Source organism: Ochlerotatus camptorhynchus, unplaced genomic scaffold, assembly GCF_037179485.1.
Source record: "Ochlerotatus camptorhynchus isolate MF236.1 unplaced genomic scaffold, CSIRO-AGI_Acam_v1.1 ptg000795l, whole genome shotgun sequence".
In the NCBI taxonomy this organism is placed as follows: Eukaryota; Metazoa; Arthropoda; class Insecta; order Diptera; family Culicidae; genus Ochlerotatus; species Ochlerotatus camptorhynchus.
Window position 1 is genome coordinate 9,227 of NW_027041260.1, and position 12,999 is coordinate 22,225.

The 12,999-nt window shown below is 44.8% G+C and overlaps 1 protein-coding gene across 1 annotated transcript in view; it reads right to left on the bottom strand.

Annotated features, from left to right (window-relative positions):
* Positions 1 to 452: 452 nt before the first annotated feature.
* Positions 453 to 12,999, bottom strand: part of LOC135715079 (xaa-Pro aminopeptidase ApepP-like) — a 42,618-nt gene continuing 30,071 nt past the window's right edge. Inside the window, exons 2-9 of the mRNA XM_065238489.1 lie at positions 3,190 to 3,296; positions 2,771 to 3,100; positions 2,247 to 2,710; positions 1,917 to 2,184; positions 1,415 to 1,862; positions 1,290 to 1,358; positions 1,059 to 1,231; positions 453 to 987 (exon numbers count right to left, since the gene is read on the bottom strand). Of these exons, the coding sequence (XP_065094561.1) occupies positions 769 to 987; positions 1,059 to 1,231; positions 1,290 to 1,358; positions 1,415 to 1,862; positions 1,917 to 2,184; positions 2,247 to 2,710; positions 2,771 to 3,100; positions 3,190 to 3,296 (2,078 nt within the window). The 3' untranslated portion in view covers positions 453 to 768. The remainder of the gene's footprint in view (positions 988 to 1,058; positions 1,232 to 1,289; positions 1,359 to 1,414; positions 1,863 to 1,916; positions 2,185 to 2,246; positions 2,711 to 2,770; positions 3,101 to 3,189; positions 3,297 to 12,999) is intronic.

A 12,999-nucleotide genomic window follows, 5' to 3' on the forward strand; every position in this document is an offset into this window, starting at 1 on the left:
TTTATAAAATTCTACGTTGTTCTGGGTTTTCAACTCACCAGCTGCGTGATTTGTAATCACCACCAGTCGGTGACCCAGATGCTATAAACGCGCTTTGCAAAAATATATTTAACCTCTAGGTGTGGATCTAATAATTTGCCGGAGCTCCGAGCAAAACTTTCTGCTCATTCCTAAATCCATTTCTGGGTCTAGGTCATAGTGGATCATAGACTCATGACCCTCTCGTTCGTTATTCAGGATCTGCTTCAACCTTCAACGTTTACACCGTGATTCATCGTCACCGATTACGATGTTACGAAGGAGCAGCTCATAATCGAGCTCTCCAGGGTCGAGATGGTCAACACGCATGCCGCGGTAGAGTGCACCGAAATCCTTGAGCCTAGCTTGATTCTACCTGTTAATCCGAGGTTGTTATTTGTTTTGCGTAGGGTGAGGGAATTCTTTCTGAGCAAGTCACTTTAGGCTTCCTTCTCGTGTTCGGACTAGTGTTCGTTTAATCTCCAATAAGTTCCAGTGTTTTTGTAAAATATCACTTGCTTGCGCTCCGGTAACTAACATCGATTCATAAATTATTTAATATTAATTAATAAGTTAATGAACAATTTGCTGCTTATTTGCTACACCTATCCTAGAAATAGACAATTGAGATAGATATCCATGGATAGCGTTAGAGGGGATGGAGAGCTGCTTCCGAGCCCAGGGCTCAAGCAACGCTGTGAATGGTACTGACAGAGAGCGAGCTTAGTTATACTCAGCGATATCGGCTTCTCAACCCAACATCAGCAAATTTGCAACTATGGCGGACAGTATTAGAGTGGCGATTCGACAGTTCAACGCAACAGGCGCGGCAGATCCGTAATGGTCCGAATCGGGAATGTTTCGCGTTTTGTTCATCATCCAGTAGAAGGCTTCCATCTTTTGTTTGCGCTTGAGTTCATCACCCACCAGCTGCCGGATGCGGGCGTTGTACTCGTTGATCCATTTGATCTGAAAAGACGGTAGGTGGTTGTTCATAGGTTTTATGGGTTTGGGGAGATGGATGGTAACGGCTAAGGTACCTCCGGTGCACTCAGCAGTGAACGATCGATCATTTTGGGTTCAAAAGGTACCAAAGTGATGTCCTGGAATGAGAGGAATTTGTTGCCCGAGGGATGAACGTTTCCGGTGTCTTGCACTTCCAAGACGTTCTCTAGCCGTATTCCGAACTCTCCTCTCTTGTAGTAGCCCGGTTCTGGAAAAAATCGTGGTTAGTCAAGGTATTGGGCCCATTTGGATGTTGTTTAACTCACCGTTCGAAAAGAAGTATCCGTCCTTGAAACTGTAGCGTTGTTTTGTCGTGTAAGCCACGCTGATTGGAGCTGTAACAAAGCGTCTAATTGGTTATCAGGAATTCCAAATACATGATCGAACTTACATTCATGTACGGAAAGATATGATCCAATGCCGTGTCCGGTTCCATGAGGATAGTCATTCATATCTCCCCACACTGGTCCCCTCGCCAAGGCATCAAGTTCGGCTGGTTTGAGATTTTCCGGGAACGTCAGTACCGATAGTCGTATCATACCGATGAGAACATTCGTATAAGCCCGGACCTGCTCCGGCGATGGTTCCCCGAGGTGAATCGTCCGGCTGACATCGGTGGTTCCATCATGGTACTGGCCACCGGAATCAATCAGCAGCGTGCCATACTCGGTGATTTCAAAGTCCGTTCGATTGGTGGGTGTGTAATGCGGGCTAGCACTGTGAGATCCAAAAGCGACAATAGTCCTGAAGGAAGGACCTTCCGAAAGATCTTGAATCTTGCGCCGACGGTCCACCTCCCGCGCAAGGGACAGCTCCGTGAAGTGATCGCCGGCTATGAACTGATACAAAGACAACCATTAGATCTAGCAGATTTAAAGACATTTTAAAATTACCCGCTCTTCTAGATAGCTCAAAACTTCGCACATGGCGACTCCGTCACGGATGTGAGCCTTCTTCATGCCCTGTTTTTCGATCTCGTTTTTCTGTGCTCGTAGAAAGATGATCGGTGAAGGTCTGTCCAAGATCAGTTCTCGAGGGACAACTGAGTGGATTGCTTCTGAAGCTCCCATATCGAAGACCACCGCCGATGGAACGAGAATGCGCTTCCAGTGTTGGGACAAGGTCCTCAAGTCTCGCAGCACATCTTGATATTCTTTGATTCTGAATAAAAGGACAAGGACAGTTGAATGGAAACTTGATCAATTGCGTTTGATGCTACTTACTGAACGCAGTATTCGTTATGGCAACTGTGAGACTTGAGATGATTCATTAGACCCATATTTTTGTGAGTTTTGTTGGTGTACAGAATGATCTCCCGATTGCTGACCAAGAGGTACGCTTTAAAAACCGGAGTGTACGGAATATCGCTACCCCGTAGATTCAGAATATAGGCGACTTCAGTAAGGGACGTAACGATTACGGCTTCACATCTCATGGCAGTTAAATTGGACCGAAGTTTGTTTACTTTGCTTTCCCAGTGTTCTCCGGCAAATCGTACCGGTTGAATCTTGATGGAGTTAGATTTGGGTGCAGGTCGCCGCGATCCCCATACCAGGTCAACCAAGTTGCGATGAATCTTAATCAATTTGATGAATTCGGAGTTGAGCTGACGTTCCAGATTAACCCATAGGGAATGTGGAACCAGCTGAGGATCGGCGCCTACCCGCGATTCTGGAGCAAGTTCACTCTGTAATGGTAAGTAAAATTGATCGTTGTATTCAAACCATCCAAAAGAATGGACGCTTACCGAAATCCACTCGGAGATCGTGGGATGTTCTCCGCGGCGGAAGATCCTCCAATCACAATTGAGCTCGTGATCAGCCTGTTCGTAGAATCTCGCGTCCACCCATAGGGCTGCTGATTTGAGGGTTATAACGGCTTCACCCGTAGATCCGGAAAACCCGGTTAAGAACTTCAATCGCTCGTCCGATTCCATCAATTGGTCGGACATGTGTTCATCGTAAGACGTCACAAGATACGCATCCAGCTCAGTGCTCTGGGTCGATGCCCTGGTGCGCATCTCGTTACGCAGTGCCGTTAGCTGTTGGTGTAACGCTTTGTCGTGACCATCGTAAACCTGTTGGAGTAAAGACAGAACAAAGATCCTCGTTTGAACAATGATCGAACCAAATGAATCATCTTTTGTGTGTGGCGCTTTGGTGTTACCTGTATACGATCTCGATTTAGACATTTGGCTCTTCGCATCGATCCACCTCCCTGTTGTTGGCTAACGGCGGCTGTGATCGTTGGGATCGTTGCCAAAAGCGTTGACGCTGAAAATGAGAAAAGCAGGCTCCATTAGTCATCGGTTGCGATCAGCTGGCGGTGATAATCATCTTCAGTACATCGGAGCGTGATCTTTCAGATGCAATGTTTACAAACAGTGCGGCAATATAAAAATAGTTGCGTGATTTTTTGCATTGCAATAAGTCGTACATCGCCATTAATCCGAGAGAAAAAAAAACGTAAAGCACGTGCCGTGCCTAGCAACGCCGATTGCTTTGATTGGTTGGTGTGAAGTCACCGTCGTGTGGCGTGGAAGCTGATCGTGAATTTTAAAGATGATCGTCAAAGGGGATTATCAACGGTAGAACAAAGAGGAAATCAAGTCAAGTTGGTACACCCCTCGTCTAAACGAATCATATAAATCACGCCAAATGCAATAACACGAACATACCTATAGATAAATCTGTTCTAAGATCAATGTCACGGTGCATCGTTGGAATTTGGCGTATTTGCTGAATATAAATATTAATGTACGTCATGTTGTTGAGGATTTTGCTACACACACGGCGACACGGCGAATCGTTGGCGGTGTCATTGGATTCACCATGTGTTTATTTTCGCTCATCGGCTTCGCTGTGCAATATTTTGTAACGTTGCGACCGATGAAGCATGATCGCATAACATTGTCGATTGCATTCCGTTGTTGGTGCGCGGCAATCAAAACAACTAGGTGACAACCTAAGTAACATTGACAGATTCTCTTCGTCAACTTTCTCTTTGTATCCCCACGGCCATGTAAAGACATTCTCAGGTAGTTTCAGCACACGTATCGATAAAAGAAGCTTTTATCAAGCACATAATACGACAAACACAACAAGAAACAGTTATGTGCTCAAGTTATTAACGAAAGAGAAAGTCGACGAAGAGAATCGATCAATGTTACTTAGGACCTAATGCAATGTTCAGCTTAATATTTCACTCATTCTACTAGTACGTGAACTTAGACTACATTCAGTTATGGAAAAGTTCGCGAAAACTCACTATGACTCGCAAACTTTTCCCTTGGTGAACTTCGTGGAATATCGCGAACTTTTCCAACACTGACTAAATTACAATTCAACTGAAATCAATATGAATTTACATTAGATTATTGTGAACCAGTCTAATGAAAATCACTAATCGAATTGCGCATGCCAATAATGCATGACCGATTAAAGCGATCAAAGCGCATAAGGCGAGCATAATTAGTACGGTGGAATTGCTATGTAGAAGCGGCAAAATTAACGATTATTTGCAATTTGATTATCGTTGGTTGGTGTCTGATAAACAAATTGATTGCCAGTTTTCATCAATAGCGATTGGTGACGTTTAACGCACGCACACTAACGGAGGTCTATCGCCATGTAAAGTTGTTTAATATTTTCCTCGGGCTAACCTCAAAATGTATGTAATTCGATCTGTCAAAATGAGTTTGACAGCAGTTTTTTATGTATTTTCCTCAGATTTTTACTACCACAGTTTCACACAGTGCACCAATACAACCAGGCGTGTAAATCTCTATTGCAGATACGCATACAGTGTCGCGCACTGGAATTAGACACCGTACAGGGTGGTGGAAATCAACGACGGAAAACGGCGATTGATCAATTCGTTCAAGGCACATTTCGCGATATTTGTGACGTTTCAGCGGACACGCGTATCGTAAAAAGGGCACGTCGTGACGGGAAGCATTGATCGTATCGATTTCACGTGTCCTTTTCGGTCGTTCGCGTTCGTGTAGAAGTATCACGACGTGACGGGAAGGATTATATCGATCGAATTTCGTGGTGCTGTTTACGTTTCGTAGAAACGGCACGTCGCGTCGGGATGGAGCAATCGTTACGAATTAAGCGTGTCGTTTCCGTTTTCGCGCGTAGTTAGAGTGGTGAGCAAAATGGCAAACAAAGCGGATAAGATGCTGGAAGGCGACATCCTGATCCTCAAGCGAGTGTTGGCAATACGAGATGTGGTGGAAAAGTTCGTACAGGAATACAACCATGAGCGGGACGCCAATCAAGTATCGGTTCGGTTGGAAACTTTGGAGAAGGTCAACAAGGAGTTCCAGCACGTCCAAGGAGAAGTTGAGAAGATAGACGTCGATCACATCGAGGTGCACACTGAATTCTAAAATCGGTACTGCGTACTCAAGGGATTTCTGCTCTCCAAGATGGACAACGGCCAGCCTCGAATTAATTCGATCTATCGATGATCCATAGCAACGACGACATACCGATCGTCAACAAACTTCAGTATTCGCTGCAATCTTTGGAGGGAGAAGCAAAGAAGCCGTTGGAAAGCGTGGACAGTCAGGCGGACAATTATGCGTCTGCATAACATCAAACGGTTCGAGAGGAAGGAGTTATTTCGAGGAGTATTTGAGTTCCATCAATGAAGCGTGAGTCAACGCAGGAGCTGAACACTTTGGGAGATGAACGGCACGTGAAAGCTTTGGGAAAGCTCGGTGAGCCAATTCAGCACTCTTCTTATGGTTCATCCTTTGCAATAAGATCGACGCATCTACGTTACGTTTCTGGGAACAAGAAACCCGTCAGAAGGAAGATGTGAAGTATGAAGAGTTGATTGAATTCCTCATCCAGCAAGTTCGAATGCTGAAATCGGTTTCAAGCGATCTGCAGCATCGTTCTCAAGCGGCTATCAACAAGGTGGTTGGTCCAATTCCGAACAAACTCTCCACATTCAAGTCCGATGTCATCGTTGCTACAAGTGAAGTTAAATCACTCCACATTGCCCTGCTTGTTCCGTAGAACCTGCCAAGCCAGACATCACACCATGCTGCACGATCAAGCAGCTCCGAAGAAAACAAACTCTGTCATACCGTCGAATTCTTCTATGCAACCACCAACTCCATCCATGTCAGCGAACGAGGGGACTTCTGGATCAGCGCATCCACCGGAAGTTAGCTTGGCTATCCAATCGAACCACAGCACGGTTCAATTTCATCAGCAAACGGCTGGCAAACGCTCTTGCTACTCAGCGTACCACCGTGAAGGCCGCTATATCCGGACTAGGGGAATCCATCAAGTAAATCAAACGCCAAATCACGGTTACGATCAAATCGAGAACGAACGCATTTTCCACCACACTCGAATTTCTTGTTATGAAGAAATCATCTGCCAATTTTCCTACAATCGCCATCAACAAAGCTGCGTGGAACGTATCAAACGTTTCACTTACCGAACCGCACTTCAATGTTCCGGGCATGATAGTTATCATCATCGGTGGGGAATGCTACCACGAAATCCACACCGATAACTGTTTATCAATCGGTGTCGGCCTACCATTGCTGGTCGAAACACACTTCTGGTGGACAGTTTCTGGGAAAACATTCACTAATTCCGCTGTCATTCACTAACTCCAGCTTGCTACATGTCAACTGTCGCCAACACCTCAACTAGAACTCACGACGGAAGGTACGTAGTACGCCTTCCTCGGTCCAAAAATCCGCAAGTCATTCTCGGATAATCAAGAGAAATCGCCACACGCCGCTTCTACAGCCTGGAGCGCCGCTTTGAAAGAGATCCTACCTTGAAGAAAGCCTTCCAAGACTTCATCGAACAGTATCTCCGTCTCGATCACATGCGCAAGCTCAATTCTGTTGACGACGAAGTTCCACATTGCTATCTGCCACATCATCCGGTGTCCAAGGAGAACAGCACCACCACAAAGATACACGTGGTGTTCAACGCATCCTATAAGACATCCTTCGTGTTGATATGGTATAAACCAGACAATTTCCTCGTCTTTATTTTTAACAGTGCATACGTTGGCAGATAGAAAGGAGAGAGAAAGGTGAGCTTTTGTTTATGAGCTGAGAGGTCGGCAGCGAGCAGCGTTAGTGTCATGCTGGTATGTTGTTCGAAGTCTGAGAGGGAATTCCTCAAGACTGTTCGATTCTCCATTCGATTATCTCAATACTTCGGAACGTCATTCTACGATAAACTTCTCGTCGGCCCAGTAGTGCAGCAGAATCTCGACACCATCATCATCCGCTTCCGTTTTCACGTCGTTGCCTCCGTTGCTGACGTAGAAAAAATGCACCATGAAATGTTCCACTTTCCTGCTGATCAACGTTTCCTACGAATTTTATTTCGTCGAAAGCCATCGGACCGGATCGACACAAACGAGCTCCTCACTGTCATGTACGGAACAGCCACTGCCTCGTTCTTGGCAACACATACACTGCAGCAGCTAGCGAAAGACGAAGAAGAAAACTATCCGGAAGCAGTAGAAGCTGTCGTCAAAGACTTTTACGTTGATGATCTTCTTACTGGCGCAGACAATTTGAAGTCTGCAAAATAGAAACGTCGTCAAATATTCGCCATGCTCACATCAGCTGGTCTTCCATTGACAAAGTGGGAGTCCTACGTCCCGGAAGCATAGGTTGAGATTCCACCTTTCCATGATATGCAAGATGACCAGTCTGTATCAACCCTTGGCCTAGTATGGGACACGAAGACGGATATGCTGCGATTCAACGTAGATCTCCCGCTTCCAGCACCTATTTTCACGAAACGACAGGTTATTTCGTATATCGTCAAAATTTTCGATCCGTTAGGTCTCGTTGGAACCACCATAGTCACCACAAATATGTCCATGCAACGGATCTGGAAATTGAAGAACAAATGGGAACGTCCACTTCCACAGAAGCTACAGGATGAGAGGAAGCAATTTCATGCTACGCTTTTCATCCTGGCTGACATAAGAATTCCACGCTCCGTGTCTTTGACCGCCGTTTCCAAGATTGAGTTGCAGTTCTTTTCCGATGCTTCTGACGCTGCCTACGGAGCAAGCTGCTTCGCTCGTTCGTTGAATACAAACCAAGTTAAGGTTCCACCAACAATCAATATGAAACTAACGATTTCAAATTGGCTCACTACTTGACTAGCCTATTGGTCCCAAGCAAATCGACTAACGTACCCCATTCTAGTATAAATTCCAGTACTACACCATGTTTGTTTTGATTCGCTATGAAAGTTTGACAGATAAAATGAGGGGTTATTGGATTTTCCTTTGTTTCGAGGGGTGAATCGATTAGCTTGGGACCGAAGATAGTACCAGAGCTGAGCCAAAAAGTTGAGCTCGTTTCTTCGGGACCTTCTGGTCTTAGAGTTACCTCTATGGTTCCACTGTGCAGTCGTTCTTTCCGCCAAGCTGTATCAGAAGGTTGAACACTCAATCAAGCTGCTCGCCGAAGTCTACTTCTGGATATACTCAACCACAGTCATTCAATGGTTGCAATCATCGCCGAGTCGTTGGAAAACATTCGTTGCGAATCGTGTGTCCACTATGCAATCCAACACCGAAATAACTGACTGGAGACATGTACTTACCAGGAGCAGAAAATCCAGCAGACAAATTATCCCGATGATTGCAGCCCACAGACTTAGTCAACCAGATGGTGGAACGGACCGAAATGGTTATCAGAATTTCCATATCACTGGCCTATTTCGAAAGCTCCAGAAGAAGACCACACTATAGTCATCGAAGAAGCTCGAAAGGTAACTTTGATAGCCCTCACTACACCCGACGATCAGTTCGCAAATCAGCTGTTCGTTTGCTTCTCCAACTACACAAACCTTCGCCGTGTAGTAGCGTACTGCTTGAAGTATATCAAGGCACTACAAGCCGCAGTATGTAAGTCCGCCAAACCATCATACATCATCATCACGACAACTGAGCTTGCAGCCGCCGATCGCACGTTAGTTTGACTTGCTCAGTCACAGCTTTACTCGGAAGAGCTAACTGACCTTACCAGTTTCACAAGTAACAACGTCTTAAAATCCTCACCACTCAAATAGTAAATGTAAACGACAACGGAATCTTCCGTGTTGGAGGACGTCTGTCAAATGCTGAAGTTCCAGATAACGTCAAGTACCCAATGGTGCTGTCCGTGAAGCATCCGCTGGCACAACTGCTCGCTACTTATTACCACAAGTTCCTTCTTCACGCTGGTCTGCAACTAATGCTTGCTACAATGCGCCAGGAATCTAGTTCGGCACACGAACCGTCAGTGTGCAAAGTGTTTCCGGAACAAGCCGATCCTCATCCAGCAGAGTAAAGCGGATCTACCTAAGTCCCGAGGCACGCCCATTCGCAATCAGCGGTGTTGATTATTGTGGACCAATATATGTTAAGTTACCGGTTCACAACCGTGAACCAACCAAAGCGTACATCGACATTTTCGTGTGCTTTTCTACGAAGGCGGTCCACATCGAGTTGGTATCGGATCTATCCACACTAGCTTTCTTGGTTACTCTAAGTCGGTTCGTCGCCCACCGTGGACTCGTTCGTGAACTCCATTCAGACAATGGCACCACGTTTAAATAACCAGCTAACGTATAGCATCTACGAGATGCTGAAGTCAAGCGACATCGAACCGAACTGCAGACCAGGATGTTCATTCCACTACGCCCAAGTAACCAAAAAATCCGCATTTAACGATTAAAATTACTTCCAAGTTCCATAAAGTTCAAATAAAGTTCCGACAGAACTTTCAAGTTCCATGAAGTTCAAATAATGTTTTGACAGAACTTTCATGTTCCATAATCGGTAAAGTGCCCAGCCAATATTATTATCGATCGCGATCGCGACATTTATCCTCTCCCCTAAAACAAGTTCTGCTTAAACACAAACAAATTCTTGACGCTCGCACCCTACCTCAAACCAAGAAATTCACCGAACGTAGTAAACGCGAATAAACAGCAATGAAAACAAAAACCATAAGAGCACTCCTCAACTAGAACGCATTCATCCAATCAACTCCCATGTAGATTCATTTTGAACTTTGTACATTAAGTAGATTGCCAGATATGGACCCGTGTAAATGCGGAGTGGTAAAGCAAATTGTATGGATTCCGTTAATCGTGTCATTGGGAAAGGATACCGCTTCGAAAAAAAAATGAGTTTCGATTTTTCTAAAATTATTGGAAAACGATATCAAAAATCTAAAAATATCATTTTTTTTTCGTATTTAAAAAAAAATTCACGGGCAAAAATATTTTTTTGTAATTTATTATGGCATAAAGTTGGACTTAAAAAACCACAAAACATCAACTTTTCGGATTTGCTGAGAATCCAATATTTTTTCATGATGAGATAGAAAAACTATTTTTACATATAAATTTTTCCAAGAATCTAAGGAAAAAACTGATTTTCTTGGATTTTCGATAATTTTTTCCAATGTTTTTAGATAAATGAAAACGTGCCGAAAATATTTGTTTTTATTTTCGGATGGTAATCCTCCCCTTAAATCATCTTATCGCAACGAGAACTGACTTTAAATGATCTTTATATTATGTGTTTGTGTGGTTTACATTTATGAATTTTTCAAGTGACACAGATGCGTCTTTTCAACTTTAGTACATTTGAGATTTTAATTATTATTTACAGTTCCTAGTCCTATCAGGCCTATTTTAAAGTATGACCACCTTGGTGGAATTGGTTTCATTTAAATTGGAAAAAGGAGACTACTTATAACTACTATTTACAACTACAACTAACCTACAACTACTATATACACCTAACCTACTATATACAAATTGCTTATCAAAGCATGTTCTGATAAATTACATTTTCTGCAAATTTAGTCTTAATTTCGTTAATTCTTGAATCTTTTTTGGCAATTCCTGCCTCTTCGTGTAAATCTGTTATTCTAGTGTCGAAAGGACGATCAAGAACCATCCTCAGCACTCTATTCTGTGCGACCTGAATTTTGTTCCTGTGAGTCTGTACACATGATTCCCACACCGGAGCTGCGTAGAGGATCGCAGGAGCTATGATTTGTTTGTAGACAGCCAGTTTGTTCACCCTTGAGAGGTGGGATCTGCGGCAAATCAGCGGATACAGACACCTAACCAAGGCAGAACACTTAACTACAGTTTTCTCTACATGCGCACGGAAGAGGAGCTTTTCATCAAACAACATCGCGAGATAGGTTACTTCGGCAGACCACTCAACCCTTGTGCCATCCATGATTACAGTACAAGATGGAGCCGGTTTCAGTTTGGGCGATTGCCGATGGAGGAACATGATCGCTTGTGTTTTGGAGGCATTGATTTTAATTTTCCACGTGGTGGTAAAATCAGCAAAGGCCTTAATGGCATTGTTGAAGTTTGTTCGTTATTTCGCGAGGCATCCTTCCTTTGACGGCTATTGCGGTATCATCTGCGAACAGGAAAAACACGCAACCGTCTCCGAGGGGAGGAATGTCGGAAGTGTAAATGCTGTAAAGCAAGGGGCCCAGCAGACTGCCTTGCGGGACACCTGCTTGGATGGAAAACGTGTCTGAAAGACAACCATTCAACGATACCTTAAACGACCTTTGCTGGAGGTAGTTACGGGTGATTTTAACCAGATGTAATGGAAAGTTGAAGTTACAAAGCTTGTACACAAGTCCGTCATGCCAAACATTGTCAAACGCCTTTTCAAAGTCTAACAATGCCATGGCTGTGGACTTGGATACAGCTTTGTTACTTCGGATGTTCTTCATCACCCGTACTAGATGGTGATTGGTGGAGTGAATACAAACTGTTGTTCTCCTCGACAAACTTGAGCAAACGATTGAGAATGAGTTTCTCGAACAATTTGCTCAGCGCTGAAAGGAGGCTGATTGGTCTGTAGCTTGAAGGCAATGTTGGATCCTTACCGGGCTTGCGGATTGGTATGATTTTTGCTACTTTCCAGATGCTTGGAAAGTAGTGTAGTTCCAAACATCTGTTGAAGATAGCGGTTAGAAGAGACTGCACTTTCATGCTGAGTCTCTTCAAGATCAAGTTGAATATACCGTCAAACCCGGGAGCCTTCATGTTCTTGGTGCATTTCAGCGCTGAGAAAATCTGTTGTACTGTAATCATATCCGCCGGAGGCACGACACAAGGGGAGGTATCTAGGTTTTGAACGCATTGCGCAACCTGATCATCGAGCGGACTTTGGATAGTCAAGCCAAGCAAATGCGATGAAGCGACATGAATGGTCTGGAGTGGTCGTCCAGATTCTGGACAACACGCCCGAAACTTTCATTTCGGAGTGAGTCCATTCTGGAAGCAATCTGTCTGTTCAGATCGGCCATTTCACGTTTTTTGCCCAGATCTCCAGTCCTCTGAAACTGGCGTCTACGAACATTTCTCAACCGAATCAGTAATTGGGTGTGGGAATCAATGGCAATAAACTTACCCCTCACAGGAACTCGTCGAACGCACGCATCGTCAGCCACGGTTATGGCTTGGTGGAGTCCCTCCAACTCTCGGTCGATGTCCTCCACGGTGTCAAGCGGCGGGTTGTCGATGATGTGCCTGTCTACCACGCGTCCAAACTGGGCCCAGTTTACGCGATGATAGTCCTTGCGCAGACTTGAAGCAGGGCCCACGTTGCAGCCCAGTTCAGCCACCACCGGTTGGTGGTCGAAGCTGAGTTCGTTCAAGGCTACCGGCTTAGACAAGCCGATATTTGTCAGGAACAGGTCTAGCGTCGATGGGTTGCCCGCCGGTGAGATGAATGTTGGTTCATCCGAAACCCAAACGGAGTACAGCCCATGCTGTGAGTGGTTGAACAGCAGACGACCGTTCTGGTTCTGCTGGTAGTTCCGCCAGGCCTCATGGCGAGCATTCAGATCTCCTCCAACTACGAAGCGGGAACCGGTACGGGTGATGGTGGACAGGTCCTTCTTGAATTTAGCCGCTAGTCCGCTACTGG